The 17,972-nt window shown below is 36.2% G+C and overlaps 1 protein-coding gene across 1 annotated transcript in view; it reads left to right on the forward strand.

Moving 5' to 3' along the window:
• The first annotated feature begins 1,838 nt into the window (after positions 1 to 1,838).
• The window catches only part of IYD (iodotyrosine deiodinase), a 33,725-nt gene continuing 17,591 nt past the window's right edge, over positions 1,839 to 17,972 (forward strand). The window contains exon 1 of the mRNA XM_074187813.1: positions 1,839 to 2,081. Within this exon, the coding sequence (XP_074043914.1) occupies positions 1,910 to 2,081 (172 nt within the window). The 5' untranslated portion in view covers positions 1,839 to 1,909. The remainder of the gene's footprint in view (positions 2,082 to 17,972) is intronic.

Here is a 17,972-nt window from a genome sequence, read left to right on the forward strand (position 1 = left end):
TGATTGAATTATCATTCTATTCTTAAAATTCCAGAATTTTAATAGGTAATAATGTTTTATATATCGCTATAAAACACTCATATGCTATGGTTTTCCATTGTCAAACAGGAAATAGGATATATTACTGACTGAGTCAAAGTGAAGAAAATACTGTAGAGAACTGAGAAAACCAATGTCTGAATTCATAGAACCTCAGAGAGATATGGGATCTCAGAGATCATCTATTCTAAACTCCACCTCTAAGAGGAATCTAATTCTTAACTTTCCACAATAATTAACCATTAAACCTTTGCTTTGCAGACTTAACCTTCTTATCCTGGAAGTGTCAAAAGATCTAGAAGATCCCCATCATCTTGAAGAGAAACCCTGTGAAGAGCTTATGATATTTTATTATAAAAGAGTAGTACAGAGTGAGGAGATATTTTGAGCTGCACTGTTAAAGGTAATGCATGAACCAACGAGAGTTTAATCAAAATATTGGATAGGACTGATAGAATCCTTAGGAAGAGATCTACTCTTCTTATCCAAGTCATTCAATCTCTTTGAGCTTCAATTTCCTCATCTATAAAATAAGAGAACAAGATGATCTCTAAAGTCCCTCCCATTTCTAAGATATTATGATTCTTTGATTCCTACCACTGATTCTGCTAACATCCTTGTTACTTGTCTCCAATAGCAAATTCCAGACAAAATAGAACACTCACTGTGTCCCCTTATGCATCTCATGCTTTGCTACTTCATTACTTTTGCTCAAGCTGGGTTTTTTTTTTTTTGGTGCCTAAATTATCTCCTAATTCCTCTACTTATCAATTTCCTAGCTTCATTTAAAGTTCAGCTTTAATACCACTTTCTTCAGAAAACTTTCTCCAGAAAACTTTCCCTATTCCCTCTCATCAGGTATGAAATTCCTCCACTTTTAATCTGTATAACTCCTTATGCTTTCTGATGCATAAATCCTATATTCTTTTTCCATTATCATAATTTTATGTTATATTTCCTCATACAAGAATATAAGGGCAGAAAACCATCTCTTAAATAAATACACCTTTGGATTCTTGAGGATTGATAATGAAGCAACCTAACCCCCTCCTGAAAGAGAGGTACAAGGTGCAGATTGGAACATACATTTTTAGTTGTAGTCAACGCAGGAATTTGCTTTGCTTGATCATGCATATTCGTTTCAAGGGTTTTGTTTTTCTTTTCTTTATTTCTTTTTTTTTTCATTGTGGGGGGAGATATGGGAGAGAGAGAAAATAAATTTTTGCTAATTAAAAAAATAAATATTTTAGAATTTAATTGAATTTCCCATGACCTGCCCAGGCAGGTGTTACTTAATTAGTTTTACTATCTCATTTACTACTATGCTACACTGTGGTTTATCTGTGAAAACAAAACAAAAAAATATATCCTCTTGTGACAATTACAGGAGGTGTATTTACTGTTTCCATGGGTTAGCTAAAGCTTGTTTTTAAAAAGAAACTGAGCAAAACATAAAAATCCAGAGGGAAATGTATATGCTTGTAAAGAAAATTAAATGCTTTCTTTTACTCCCGTCAAATTCCAGTGCATTAAAATGCTTGCTCAGAGTTTGGCAACAATATGCTGCTTGTTTATTGCTGAGCTACAAGGGTTTAAATGAGTATGGGTATATGCACGCGCACGCGCACACACACACACACACACACACACACACACACACACACACACACACAGCAGTGAACTTTGCCCTTAGGAACCTTGAAAATTCTGCAGCCTGTTGCCTTCATTTGGTCATATTCTATTTGTGCTTTATTCCCCCTCTTTCTCTCCCCCCCTCCCAAAACCCCACCCCCTGTTCTTCCCACTCTCATTAAAAGAAAACATTGGAGGTTGGAGAGCTGGATGTTGTTCTGTGTGTAGCTTCAGAGTTATGTCTTTCTTGCTGACTCCGGTCTTGATAGCAGTGATCTTAGTCTTGATTGTGTGGATCTTTAAAAATGAAGGTCCCAGCAAGACAGATGTTGAATTTAAAACTAAAGCAGAGCACCGGCCTTGGGTAGATGAAGACTTAAAAGACAACACAGAGAACCACCAGATAGAAGGTAACAGGAATATTTCTTGGCTTTTGCAGTTAGCAATTTAAATCATATAACTCAATTTCAATGACACGAATGAATAGATGTTAATTAATTTTTACCTACTGTTTGAATGATTTTCAAGTAATTGTTTAATTTAGGTTTGAGTCCTATCATTGCCATTTATAAATTCTTTTACTGGCTATTTGTTGTTCAGTAATTTCAATTGTGACTGACTTTGTGATGCCATTTTTGGAGATTTGCTTGGCAGAGACACTGGACTGGTTTACCATTTCCTTCTCTAACTTGTTTACAGATGAGGAACTAAATCAATCAGGTTTAACTGAATTATCTTGGGTCATGCATCTAGTGAGTCTGAGACCAGATTTGAGCTCAAGAAAATGAATCTTCCTGATTCCATGCCCCGTGTCATTGCTTTCTATTTTGGGCAAGTCAATTAACTTTTCAAGGACTGTTTCTTCATCTGTAGCACGAGAGGGGTTAGATTACATGATCTCTAAGATCTCTTCCATATCAATACCTAAGTCTGAGCTCATGTGCCATCAGTATAGACCATGTGTATCAGTCAGTTTGTTCTTTCTATAAATAGATCATTCTATTCCTATTGGAGCTACTTCTCCTCTCACTAATAGACCTTTTAGTTGGGAAGGATATATAATTAAAGAGAAAATGTGATAAGTTTGAATGTGTTGAATTTGGGATGGTAAATAGTCAATTTCCAAGACTTTATTAAGCACCTGGTATTTGTCAGGTTTTGTACAAGTTGCTGGAGATACAAATATAAGTGTGAGACAGTCTTTTCACTCAGGGACCTTAAATTCTTGTAGATGGATACAGTATGACTTCAAATGATTTAAAAGAGCATATGTACAGAGCTAATATAAAATAATTTTGGAAAAGTAGAGAGTTTAAGTACTGGAGGGGGGATCAGAAAAAACTTCTTGAAGGAAGTTCAACTTGAAGGAAGGAACTTTGAGTCTTGGAGGTCTTTTTAGGGAGAGGCATGAAGGGAAACAGTGACAAGGCATGGAGGAAAGAAGTGGAACCTTGTGTAAATGGAACTGCAAATACACTAGTTTAATAAGAAGGTAAAATCCATGAGAGCGGGGCTAGGTGGCCTAATGAATAGAATATTGCATTTGGAGTTAGAAAAACTCATATTCTTGAGTTCAAATCTGGCTTCATACCCTTACTACTTGTTTGCCTCAGTTTTCTCATCTGTAAAATGACTGGAGAAGGAAATGACAAATAACTCCAGTATTTTTGTCAATCAAACTTCAAATGGAGTCATGAAGAAATGGACATGACTAAAATAAGACTGAACAACCAAAGCAACTGAGTGGAATAATGATCTGGGAAGGTAGATTGGAACCAGACTGGGGTGGGCTTTAAATGTCAAACAGAAGAATTCATATTTTAATCTTGGAGGCAATAGGAAAACACAGGAAGAGGAGAATTAAACGGTCAGATTTAAATTTTAGTAATGTTAATTTGACAGCTGTGTAGAGAATGGATTGGAGAGGGAAGAGGCCATCTGTAGGGGAGAAAGATAATCAGTGCCTAAACTAGGATGATAGCTGTATAAATGGAGAGAAGGGGAAGAGAGAAAGAATTGATAAGACTAGCATTTTATTGAAAGTGGAGGCATAGTGAGAATCAAGAGTAGAAGATGAGTCCTGGATTATGAACATGGGTAAGTAGAAGAATGGGATATCTAAGTGTATATGCTCTGGGGATGATTGACATTTTGGATCAGAGAACAGTTGAGAGAATAGTGTTAGAGATGAGGAGCTGAGAGTCATTTCCTTGGAGATGGCAGTTTAAACCATGAGGAGTAGTTAAATAAAGTAGAGAATTAAATATAAAACACTGGGAGCTACTGAAGTTAAGGAACCAGAAGAGGAAAATAAGTTAGTTCTCTCAAAAGTCCCTGTTCTTCGCTCTCTTTTCTCCTTGTTCTATGTTGGTTTCAATGATCCTCTAACTCCAAAATCTATATATCTTCCTTTTTTGTTGTTATTCAGTAGTTTGTTATGTATATTTCTTTACGATCCCATTTGCAGTTTTTTTGGCAAATGGTGGTTTGTCATTTCCTTCTGTAGCTCTTTTTACAGATCAAGAAACTGGGACAAACAGGGTTCAGGATCTCATAACTGGTAAATGTCTGCAGCCAGATCTGAATTCACAGACATGAACCTTCTTAACTCCAGATCCAGCACCCTATCTAACTGTATTCTGACTTTTGTCTTTCCCTCAATTTCAGGCCCACATTTTAAAATGCCCATTGGTTATGCATGCTGATATTCTATTAGCATATCAAACTCAGTGTACCTAAAACTGAACTCATGTTGTCCATCAAACCTGTGCCTCCCCCAAACTCTCTAGTTTTTGTTGAAGGTTCAGATCACTTGGACTCAGCATCTCAATCATCTTTTGACTCTTACTTCTCTTACCACCCTTCCAAGTCTACAATTTCTCTACATCTTTCTCCCTTTCCATTCTTACTGACACCATTCTGTCACCTCTTGCTCATTTATCATAGTCATTTTTTCTCCTTGCCTCCAGTCTCTTCCTTCTCCAATCCACTTTTAACACATCTGCCAAACTTAACTTCTTCCTGGAGACTTCTTTGAGGTGTGTAGATATCTGGCAGATCCTATTAAGCAGGAAAGACTTTGAATACAGGTTCAATGAAGGACTCTTAAGTCTTTTCCTCAGGAATTGGTCTAGCTAAGTTCAGAAAGTCTCATCACCAGGTTGGCATAGCAACTTTCAATGATAGTCTACTATATGGTGGAAGGACATAGATGGCAGGAGTACACAAGTACTCACAGATATTTTATGTAGTGAAGTTTAAATAGAGAGCAGCTCTGACCATGTCACTTGTCTTTGCAACAACCTTCAGTGGCTCCCTATTGCTTGAGAACAAAAATGTAAACTTTTTATCTTTGCATTTATGATCTTATATATTATGACTCCCAACAATAGTGTCTGTATTACAGTATGTTCCAGTCAAATTCTGTTCTAATCCTTATTATTCTTTCAAAATCTGACTCCAGTCTACTTTTTCATTTCATTTCATTGATTTCATAACTCTCATTTTCGTGAACTCCATGGTGCAGCTAAACTTTCATTATTGCTCTCCCTTATCTATTACTCTTCATCTTCTGCCTTTGTGCCTTTGTTCTCTTTCATGCTTAGAATTCATTATCTTCTTATCACTTGGAATATTTAGCTTCCAATCCAATGTAGTTCAAATATCATCTCCTAAATGAGATCTCGCTCCTAAAAATTTATCTTGTATCTTTTATCAAGTGAACTCAGGGCTCTTCACTATAGTAGTCAACCTTCTTTGAATACTTTTTAGCTTATGAAGATTCTTCTTAAGATTTGGTACCAAGGGCTGAGCCAGTACTTTAGATTCTACCTGACTAGGATGTAGGACAGCAGGACCACCAGCTCGCGAACCCTTTTCATTATGATTCTCTTAATGGGGAGCCCAATATTGGATATGTTTCTTAGACTGATGCATTACACTGTGAACTCTTAGTGGGTTTGCAGTTCCCCAAAACTTCCATTTAGCTTTTTTTAAAGTTTTATTTAAGGCAATGGGGTTGTGACTTGCCCAAGGTCACACAGTTGGGCAATTATTAAGTGTCTGAATCCAGATTTGAGCTCAGGTCCTCCTGACTTCAAGGCTGGTGCTCTGTCCACTGCGCTACCCAGCTGCCTCCCACCCCAATTTAGTTGTAGTGGACAAAAAAAAAGCTTTTACTACTGAAACTTTTAAAAAATTTTCAATGGTATCAAAAGCTGAGAAGTGGTCAGGGATAAAAATTTAAGAAAAACTCACTGGATTTACAAACACTTGTTTTTGTGGGTTGGCTGAAATAAGGAAGAGGATTAGGGAAATTTATTTTTGGAGATTAAGAATAAAACTAAGGAGGGAGGAAATTAATCCATAAATTAGTTTATGCTTCCTTTAGTGTCTATTAGTTTACTTCTAGACCCTTGTCTTTTCCTCAGCTTTTAACACTTTCAACCATTTTTTTCCAGAACATCTTTGCCTCCTCTCACTTTCTGTCTCTTATCACTATCACCTTCATTCTCATTCTCTGACTTTTTCAACATCTATCTCCTCCTCCCTTGTCTCTGTCACTTTGTTTCTGTTTCCTTCTATCTCTGTCTTTCTCTGACTTTATCGCAGGCCTCCATCTCCTCTGTCTTTTTCTGTGGCTTTATCTCTGTCTGCTCCCCCAACTATTATCTCTCTGTCTCTTTTCCCCTCTCTCCCAAATTCCATAGGTCTCACTTCCCCCCTCATCTGGTAGCCTAAACTGAGTAGTCTCAGCAGCCAAAGTCATGTTTGTTTTGAAAGTCAGAAGTTATCTCAGTTCCTCTTCATGGTGCTCATTGTTTACACAGGAGTGAATGAACTCTACCTCCCATCAACCACTTCAGATTTGATAAATATGATCATTAGGCTTCCCAGACTATTGAAGTCTCTAGTTTAGTTATTTACATGAGACTGTTTGGCAGTTGAAAACTGTGAGTTAGGAACCAGAAAAATTTAAAAAGTAGAACAAACAATCATTAGGTTAATTTAAAAATTATTTTACTGAGTTACAAAATAGTTGGTAGGACCACTATCATTTAATCATTTACAATAACTGGCTTATATAGGTGTAGTTTTTACCATGTACTTTTACATACATTATTACTTTTGATCCTAAATAGCTCTATTTTACAGATAAGGAATTTCAGACTTTGAGAAATTTGGTGATTTTCCCTGGGTCATGTATGTGATAAGTGGGAGAACCAGGATTTGAAATCAATGTCTTTGTAATCTTAGTTCATTGATCTTTCCACTAAGCCACACTGCCTCTCATTTATGGCTTCCCAATATTTTTAATTACAAGGATGTAGTGAATTGGAAACCTCTAGCTCTCAGGTCAACAAATGATCAGATAGCCACTGATTCCTACATAATTTAACTTTATTTAAGAGAAGGTGATTAGAATTTACTTTGAGAGTAGAGCTGCTATAGCTCTCCTGAATATTCTCTGGTACTTTTGGGCCCTAGAAATGTAGATAACATTGGATATCCTAGAGGTCTCTAGTTCATATGCAACTTTATATTTATAGGGTATGTCAGTATTAGATGATTTTCTACCCTATGCCAGTACTGATTCTATTATAATGAAGACAAAATAGTTAGACTGAAATGGATGGGACAGTTTTCAAAGTCCTGTGCTATACATCAAGATATCTCTGTGGATTGAATTAGGGCAAAGGAGACAGCTTTACTCTCCTGTGTATAAGATATTTTTTACTGTTGGTCTAGAAAACTCATCTTTTCCCCAACCCCTCCCCTCTTCCTAACTTCCCTTTTACTATTGAGAGCACTACATCTTTCCAATCACCCAGGCTCATAATTTAGGTGCCATCTTTAACTACTCACTCTTTGTCATACCTCATATACAGTTACTTGCCAAGTCTTTTTGGTTTCACTTTTGCAACATCTCTCTAATAATCTTCTCTGATAATGCCACTACCCTGGTTCAGACCCTAATTACCTCCCACTCAGACTATTGCATAACCTTCTGATAGTTCTCTCTGCCTCACGTCTCTCTCTCTCTCTCTCTCTCTCACACACACACACACACACACACACACACACACACACACACATGCATCCAGTCACATATATAAGGAAAACTATGACAGTGAATAGAAAACAGTTCAAGTCCCAACTCTGATATATATTGGCTATGTGATCCTGAGCAAATTCCTTAATTTTTCAGTGTTTTGGGAAATTTTCTAAGATTAAAAATTGCAAAGAAAGTGCCAACCTGCATTAATACAGAAAATTTCTCATTGGGAGCTATCTATCCCAGTGAGGTCAGAAGTCTTGGAAAAATTATTGTTTACAGATTTGGGAGTTTTTTTCCTATTCTGTTGTCTGTGAAAAATCATAGTGATGATTAGCTTGAGGAAAGATTAAAATCAATAGCATAGTGGAAGAAAGTATATTTAAAAATATTAAAAACAAATGAGCCAACTCCTACTTGACCTATTTAAACACTAGTCCTGAAAAATGGGAAATAGATCAAAGATAAGATATTGCCATAGACTCCAACTCTGGTAATGTCTAGTTCTAAGTGCCAGAATTGAGGGAGAATATTGACAAAATAGAGATTTTCTATAGACAAACAGGATGATGAAAGTTCATAGGTCCTTGCCATATGAGCATAGGTAGAAAGAACTGAGAAAGTTTTAGCCTTGAGAGAGAAGTCTTGGGGGAGAATATGAAAGTTATTTTCAAATATTTGAAGAATTGTCAGAGGTTAATTTTTTCTTTCTGACTTTAATAGAATCAAGAGCAAAGAATAGAATTGGCCAAAAGGACCATTTAGACTTGATGTTAGGAAAACCCATCTAACAAAGTAGAATGGACTTCCTTAGGATTCCTTTTATTGGACATATTGAAGCAAAGTTTTCTGTTGAGTGATTCAGTGAGTGTTTTTTTCCCTCCAGAATTGTTTGAATTTTACAGCATCTCTCATAGGTTTCCATTTCTCTCCACTCACACGGTCATCACCCTGGTAGAGACTCTGATTATCTCTTGTGTGGACTATTACCAGAGCCTTCTGGTTGATCTCCTTGCCTCTAATCTCTCCTTACTCCAGTATATCCTCTACTCACATGCCAGTGTTTAATTCCAAGGTCTGAAAATGTCATTCTCTCCCCCTCCAAACTCCACTATCTTTCTGTTATATCCAGGATAAAGTGTAAGATGATCCTTTTAACCTTTAAAGTCCTTTATAATATATTTCATATCTTTTCAGTTTTCTTAACCCTTACTTCTTTCCATGTTCTTTATGATCTAGGCAACACCTACCAATAGTCCATTTCCTGAATTTGTACTGTGACTACAAACCTGAAATGTTCTCTGTCACTTTCCTCCTATTAGATTCTTTGATTTCATTCCTGTATTCTAAATGTGAGTTTACCCCAAACCTCAATTATGGGCCCCTTTTTATTTTCTCTCTATGTTATCTCTCTTCAGTAATAGCTCAGGTGGTTCTCTTACCATCTCTTTTTTTGCCCTGCTTGTTTTTATTTTTATTTTATTTATTTTAAGAAAGATTTTATTTATTTTGAGTCTTACAATTTTTCCTCCAATCTTTCTTCCCTCTCCCCCCACCCCCACAGAAGGCATTCTGTTAGTCTTTACATTGGTTCCATGTTGTACATTGATCTCAGCTGAATGTGATGACAGAAATCATATCCTTAAGAAAGAAAAATAAAGTATGAGATAGTAAAATTACATAATAATATAACAGATTTTTTCTAATTTGATGGTAATAGTCTTTGGTCTCTGTTCAAAGTCCATAATTCTTTCTCTGGATACAGATGGTATTCTCCATTGCAGATAGCCCAAAATTGTCCCTGGTTGTTGCACTGGAAGTGCATCAAAGTTGATCATCAACCCCATGTTGCTGTTAGGGTGTACAATGTTTTTCTGGTTCTGCTCATCTCACTCAGCATCAGTTCATGCAAATCTTTCCAGGCTTCCCTGATTTCCCATCCCTCCTGGTTTCTAATAGAACAATGGTGTTCCATGACAAACATATACCACAGTTTGTTAAGCCATTGCCCAACTGAGGGACATTCACTTAATTTCCAATTTTTTACCACCACAGATAGTTACCATCTCTTTTAAGACAACTCCCAGATATAAATATTTGACCCTAGTCTTTCTCCTGAGTTCCAGTTATATATCACCAATTGTCTATTGGACATTTCCTATTGAATGTCTGTCATAGGTATCTCAGACATAACAGAACTAAAACAAAACTCATAATCTTTCTCCACAAAACCCACTTTTCCTCCAAAATTTCCTATTCCTATGGAAGAAACCATTTTCAGTATATTAATGCAGATTCTTGTTTATAGTGGGGTCTCTTCACTTTCTCTCAACTCATATATCCAATCAGTTTCTGTCTTATTAATGCTCCTTCCCAACATCACTAGACCTTCTCTCTAGTCACACAGTAATTATCCTTATTTAATGTTCTCATTAACTCTCTTACTTGGACTATTGTAATAGAATTCTACTTGTTGTCTCTGATTCTACTCTCCAAATCATCTTCCAAACAACTGCCAAACTGATTCTTGAACCTTAAGCCTGATGATTTTACACCTTGTCCCCAAAACTCCAGTAAATTTCTACTTGTTCCTAGGATGAAGTACAAACTCTTCAATTTCTCATTCAAAGACCTTCAAAATCTGATTCCACCCTCCCCTCTTGAATTCATCCTTCAAACAAGATGTCAAAGGGATATACTTGAAGTAAATGTCTGAGCAGGTAATCTCTCTGCTCAATAAACTCCAATGGCTCTTTACTGATCATAGGATCAAATGCCATCTCCTCTCTTTAGTATGGTTTGCTAGGCATTTTGTTTCTTCCTACACTCTTGAATCCAACCGAACTAAACCTTTTTTTCTTTTTTTTTTGCTGCTCCTCACACATACCATCTAATTTCTCATCCTTGTGCCCTTACTTGGATTGTACTTCATCATCTCTTAGGACTCCTTAGTCTCAAGTTCAAATGCTACCCTGGAAATAATGTTTTTCCTGATCCTTAGTTGTAGTTGGATTTATTTTGTATAAAATTATTTTCATCTTTATATATATGGATTGCTCTATAAATTCCATGAGGACAAGAGCAGTTTCATTCTTCCTTGTGTCACCAGAATCTTACACAATGTCTGCCAAATAGTAAAATGCTTAATAAATACTTGTTGACTAGTTGATATTGTTCCATATGTCTATTTTCCCATCACTACAAATTTTTTTTTTGAGAATAATCTAAAAATGTATTAAGGGAATATTTATTGATGAACTTTTGAAGAAGAAAACAGACAAGCAGATCATACATTTATAGTTATGCAATTGACTCTATCTGTATATTTGTGAATGCAAAATCCCACTGTGCTAATTTGTTGACTAGGAAAAAAATTTAATTCATTAGAGCAAAACATTTTCTTAAATAATATTCTCCAATAATGTCTCCTGTGTGTATATGAAAGTCATATGATTCCTTGAAAGTTGTAAAAACAAGAATAATTTTCTTAGATGACTGATTATTAACATAAAACAAGGCAAAAAAAGGGAGAGATAATTTCAGCAATGATATTACCAAAGATGTTACCAAGATTTCAGCTTAGAGTCCAGTGGAAGAAGCAATTTCCTATGGATGATGGAGTTCTCAAGATTCAGTAATGAGAACCCATATATTCTCCTATTTATGGTACTGTTCTGATTGAAATAAACCTCAGGATACTGCAGAACCATCCAGGTGAGATCCAAAATCACTCCAAAGAAGTTGCTTCACCTATATATTTGGGGGAAATAATAAAGAGAATGAAGAATACTTATTACCCAGACAATAATATATAGTTGAGTCATCAATCTATAAAAATGGGCCTATATATATATATATATATATATATATATATATATATATATGACAGAAGGACAGATGTAAATGGACAATGACCTAGGCTCAGAGTTGGACAGGGTTGACTTGCCTTTGAGAAACTGCTCTGGGTTTTTAATGATCTCAATCTTCCTGAAACAAAGGATCATTTTTCTAACATCAATATTCTTCCAGTAATGATATATGACTATGAGTCATAAAATACCACAATCTCCAAAGAATTAAAATTACAGGTCACTCAAGGTCGATAGAGAAGAGCACTGTGAGTGCATACCTTCTGAAACTTTATTATTGCCAGTGAGAAATTGTGCAGGAGAAATGGTGTAAAGGATGTCAGAGAGATGATTGAATGGAAAAGGAAGTGGGCTAATCTTGTGGGGAGATGACCATTGGAGACTTAGCTCTCCACTAGTATCTATGACATTTCAAGAGATCTAGAGCAAGGCTTCCAGTATGTTGGATGGGTCCCCTGTGAAGTATTTACGGGAAGGAATGAACATGAGGAAAGGTAAGGAGAAGTTGTGGTTTATACAAATAAAAGAAGTAACAACCCCTTGAAGTCATTGTTCCATGGACAGTTACACAACCTGTGCCAAGGAAAGCTCTTGTTAAATGCTACCTATGCTACCTGTAGGGTAACATTTAAGCTATTGACATCCATTTTATCTATAGACCACTGGGTTTTTATCAGATTAGCTAGTTGGTCTCCTAGGTATAGGTCAATGGGAAAGTAAATTTATAAATAAGGTAAGAAGTTAAGCAAAGTCATCACAGATTTGGAAAGTTTAAAGAGATTATTTAGTTCAAGTTTTATGAAACTAAAAACATGAAATTCTACCTGGGTATAAAAGTCATGAATAGGATGTTTAGTAGAGGGTCATTACCATCTCTGTATCTGAAATTCCTCATCTATATATGAGGGTGAAGGTCTAGATAGCTTCTAGGGTTCCATATAGCTCTATTTCTAGGATTCTATGTTTTTCTTTAAGTTAACCTTTTAGCATAGTTTATCAATTATATTGTTGTTAAGTCCTTTGGTTTTCTCAGACTAGAAGATGGTTTGAGAGATTTAGGGAACATGGACAGAGTACATGCTGAAAGAGGATGGAAGGATTCCTCCCTCAAATAGGACTGTTCTCTCTTCGTGTTTTCATTTGCTTAAAATGGCATAATTAGTGTGACAAGAGGAGGTCACTCTAGGAAGAGCTGTAAAGAAATTCTGACAGAATATAAGACATTTCGTTAGAGGGCATAACTAGAAAATGAGTGAGTTATCAAGCTTATTAGCTATGTGGTGACCTTGAGACTCTGTTTGCCCACAAAATTTGCTCCCTTGGACAAGCAGCTGCATCACTCTTGGTACTTAGTACCAGTCCTAAAAAAGATGAGGGTTGAGAGAAGGGGAATTACCAGAGAGGATCACAGAACTTAAAACTGAGACTTTAAAGATCCATCTTATCTAGATGGGAAAACTGAACCTCTGAGATTATATAAGCAATCATCATTCATGCCTTTCTGGAACTTTAACAAATCTGTGGGGTAGCAGTGCAAGTGTTATCTCTATTTCATAGATGAGGAAATAGCAAGCAATTACCATTGATTATACTGGTAGAATGTAACATGGCTATGATTTTAACTCAGATCATCTACCTGCAAGTTCCAGTAAAGAAGATTTTGAAGCCAGTCATCTTTATGTGTAGACCTGTGTGTTTCTAACCATGAGGATGGGAGAGGGACGTGTTCACCTCTTTTTCTGCTTGCTACCAGTTCATTTTCTTTTAATCTCCTCCCACATTATTTAGATTATGGTCTAAGTCATCTTTAACTTTACTTTAACTATTGACTTCTCAGTTCTGGAAGCATAACTCTACCATTTAATTCTCTCAAGAATACCAGTTAAAATCTTTTCTCAAGAAGTTGTTTCTTTTTGCTTTGCAAGATAAGATGTAAGCCTTAGGAAATCACTACAATTTTCTCTGACCTTTCTTCAGCAAGTTAATAGTTTCTCCCATACAATTAAACTTTGGTTCCTAACAGACTCCTTAAAGAAAGATAGGTACCTAAATCCCAAGATTCCACTGGTTAAGATGTGATAATGCTATCTATAACCTCTGCAGAAGAAGCTGTTGGAGTTGATGCTATATATTACTTAAAGACTACATAGGATTTCAACAGGCAGAGATGGTAGAGGAGGACATTCCAGGTGAAATAAGTGAACAAAGGTATAGAGGAGGAAGTGGAATACATATTCCAAAGTGAGTGAATCATCTAGTTTGACTGCAATGTATTCAACAGGCAATTATTCAATGCTTACTACAGGCACTAAGAGAAATAGATTTGACACTATTCAAAAGGAGACATTATACCATCTTCCATGTGAAGCCTTTCCTGTTTCCCACCAGTGGGTGCTTCTTCCTTCTTCAAGTTGCCTCAGTTTACTTTTCTATTCATGTTTTGTATCTCCCTATAGAATGTTGTAACCTCTTTGAGTGAAGGAAGATTCATGTTTAGGGTTATAACCCTGAACCCTTAGAAAAGACCTTAGAAAAAAGTAGGTACAGAGTTACACTATAATGGAATTGGCTGTGATATATACATAATAACTTTGGGGCAAAAGAGTATATGAGAGAATGTTGGGTGAGATAAGGATAGAATACCAGGTTGGGGAGTTTGGTCTTGATGGATCAACCAATGGGAAAGCATTGAATCTTCAGAATAATGAATGAAGTTCTCTCCAAAGCAGAGTAGTAACCTCTGAGGCAAAGGATAGAGGATCTGAGCTTCGTAAGATACCCTGACTGAGTCAGGGTTCTCAGTGTCTCTGCAAATGGAGGTAGGGAGATAGGTAATTCAAAGTACAGTCTAATAGAATGAAATAAAATACTTTTTTTTGAGCCTCTGGTGAAGGACAGGGAATAAGGAAAAATGATGAGGGAGAAAAAGGAACCCAGCAAATTATTTTAGGAGTTGCCTAAGACAAAAAAATAAACATGAGCCTCAGATGTGTTGTTAAATGTTATTATGTGGGTATTTTGTATGACCAGAGAGTATTGTGTTACATGAGTGGTGTGAGTATATGTCTATGTATATATTATGTACATATATATTTATATGTATGATCACAGGGCATTGGAAGAGGCTGGGTTTTTTCCATGTTTAAATAATACTTGAATATGACTGAACTCATCTGTACTAGGAAAGAGAATGCTAGAAAATGCCAGGTGGTATTGCCTTAATTTCCTCATCTGTAAAATAATCTGGAGAAGGAAATGACAAACCATGCCAGTATCTTTGCCATGAAAATCCCAAATGAGGTCATAATGAGTTGGATATGACTTACATGACTGGACAACAACAAATAGGCTTTAGATGAACAAATTTGATGTAGCTGAAATAGCAATGTCTTCATTGCCTGATTCAGATCCTTCTCTGATGCTTGTTATATGTGTGATCTTGAGAAAGTTACTTAATCTCCCTTGACTTCAGCTTTCTCATCCCAACATGGATGTTGTATTAGTTGGTTTCTGAAGTCTTTTCTGGCTCCAGATCTATGCTCCTAGGAAGAGAGGAAGATTATCCCTCTGTCAAAGTTGACTGTTAAAAAGGAGCTAGTGGGTGGGGAGAGATGCTTTATTACTCCACAATGAGGCCTTTCTTTAGACATTTAGAATAGTATCAGTCTATGTTGGAAGCTCTAGAGTAGCAGAGTGAGTAAAAGCCAAAAAATGAGAAAAGTTCCTTCACCAGTATGATCAGGCTGGGAAGTTTCACATCAATGGAATCATGGGTTCTTGAATAATTAAAATAGAAGCATATGAGTAGGTGTGACTGAACACTAGCTGCCCCTGGATACAGAGAATTTTGGATCCCCTGGAATTAAAATGAAAATTGATTGGAATTGATGAAAATTTTGATCAATTAAAAGTTTGATGGAAAATATTGATCAATGTATATAGCATGGAAACAGTGTAAAGATGATCAGATTGCCTTCTGTGCAGAGGGAAGGGAGGGTGGGAGAAAATTGTAAAATTCAAAACCTCACAAAAATGATAGATAGAAATTACTATTGTATATAATTGAAAAACAAATAAAATATTTATATAATAAAAATGATGTGAAAAAAGAAAGCATCAATAAAAGAAGTATAAATAGGAAAAAGAAAAGATATTTGCTGTAAATAAAGCAAATGGACCCACTTGCATGTACAGAACTGGCATCATACTTAGGGGAAAAGGGGCATGGCTACACTCAATTTCTTTGGAATGACTAGTCTTTGCTGCCTTAATGATTCCCTTCCCCTTAGACCACATTCCCAGGAGCATAACTGATGGAATTTGAAGACTTGGAAACAATAAAATTCCCAAGCTTTAGGGTTACCTTTCTTTCCTCCCAATATAGAGTTGTTCTTTGTTGCTCTCAGGAGCCCAATAGTGTGGCACCTTTTGAATTGGTTTCCCCTGCCCTGCAGTTCTTCTCTAGGTGTTGCCTTCTTTGCTCCACTTGTGTTGTTATTTTAAACCTAAACACCATTCTACAGGCAGCAAGGATGAGTCCCCAGGCACCCTCTCCCCAAAATGTTGTTGCAGCAAAGAGTAAGTAATAAGTAGAAAGAGGATTAGTCTTTTTAAAAGGATTAGTTTTTTTTTTTTTTTTTTTTTTTTTTTTTGGCAAGGCAATGGGATTAAGTGGCTTGCCCAAGGCCACACAGCTAAGTAATTATTAAGTGTCTGAGGTCGATTTGAACTCAGGTACTCCTGACTCCAGGGCCAGTGCTCTATCCACTGAGCCACCTAGCTGCCCCAAAAGAGGATTAGTCTTGGAGAGACCTTGGTTCACTTCCTTCTTTGGAAACTTAACTAGCCATGTAACTGTTAGTGAGTAGCTTAATCCCTGTGAACCTTGTTTCTCCATCTGTAAAACAGGGATAATATTTCACATTTATATTGAATTTTAGGGTTTACAAAATATTTTTGTAACAGAAAACCTCCTATGCAGTCTTACAATTATTGGCCCTTGTTTTACAGTAATGGAACTGAGCTTCTGAGAGTAGTTGCTCTTCCTTTCATCTCTACCTGAAATAAAATTCCATTTTCTGCTGGTGGATTCCTTCTGCTAGTATCTCCTGCCTGAGATTACCTTGTAATCTGAAAAATAAACTGGAGAAGGAAATGACAAACCATTCCAGTATCTTTGCCAAGAAAATCCCAAATGAGGTCATAATGAGTTGGATATGACTTACATGACTGGACAGCAACAAATAGACTTTAGTTGAAGAAATTTGATGTAGTTTAAATAGCAATCTCTTATTGCCAGAGAACCTCTGATGATTGTTATATGTGTGACCTTGGGAAAGTTACTTAATTTCCCTTGACCTCAGCTTTCACATCCATATATCTTGTACATACATCATTGTTAGCTTGTTGCATCCACCATCAGAATGTGAGCTCTTTGAAGTCAGGGACCATGCTTTGTTTTGACTTTCTTTGCTTCTCTAGGGACTGACACAAAACAAAACTTTCATCAATACTTCTTAACTGATTAAGTCATTTTGCCTTTAATTACAATTCATAAGCATCCCTGTGATTTGAATCTGGATCTCTTGTCTTCCAGGCCAGCACTGTAGCTGCTATACCAGCTTGACTCTTGTCAAGGAAATTACTTTAGATTTATACCAAGTTTATGAACTCTTAAAAAAAACCTTATAAATGTGAGCTATCACTGCACAGGAAGACTCACATTTGTTAGTCAACAATGTCTATAAATTCACTCTCTGTTTTTATTCTCCCCTTTGGGAATATCTCAGTAATAAATGAGTCCTAATAATGCAAACTTCTTGTACTACCTTGTACTTGTCATTAAAAAAAAAAGTTGGGTTATTGTTAGATTTGGAGTCAGAAGACTTGACTGACACTTGTATGTAGTTGTTTGGTCATGTCTGACTCTTTGTGGCCCTTGAACCATAATATCTGTGGAATTTTTTTTGGCAAAGATACTGGAGTGGTTGTCATTTCCTCTTGGAAGATTAAGGCAAACAGGGTTACATGACTTGCCCAAGGTCACACAACTAATCCATAATTTTCTTTAGGCTAAAATGAAACAAACAAATTTAGTGTTATAAATTAAGTTTAATTCTCTAGGATCTTACCAAAATCCATGGGTGGATGGCATTCTAGTGAACACCCATTGACTCAACATTTTGGGGAATTTTTATACAGTTTGAACAAAGAACAATAAGACTTTAGGTGGCCAATCAATGAGATTTCACATAGATGACATGGTTTTACAATACAATTCTCTCAAATCTTATAATATTTACTGAAAATTCCTATGGACAAGAATTCCACCTATGCTGAAGAGTAAATGTTTACAAACAATAAGATTTTCTCTCTTA

Source organism: Macrotis lagotis, chromosome 5, assembly GCF_037893015.1.
Source record: "Macrotis lagotis isolate mMagLag1 chromosome 5, bilby.v1.9.chrom.fasta, whole genome shotgun sequence".
Taxonomy (NCBI): Eukaryota; Metazoa; Chordata; class Mammalia; order Peramelemorphia; family Peramelidae; genus Macrotis; species Macrotis lagotis.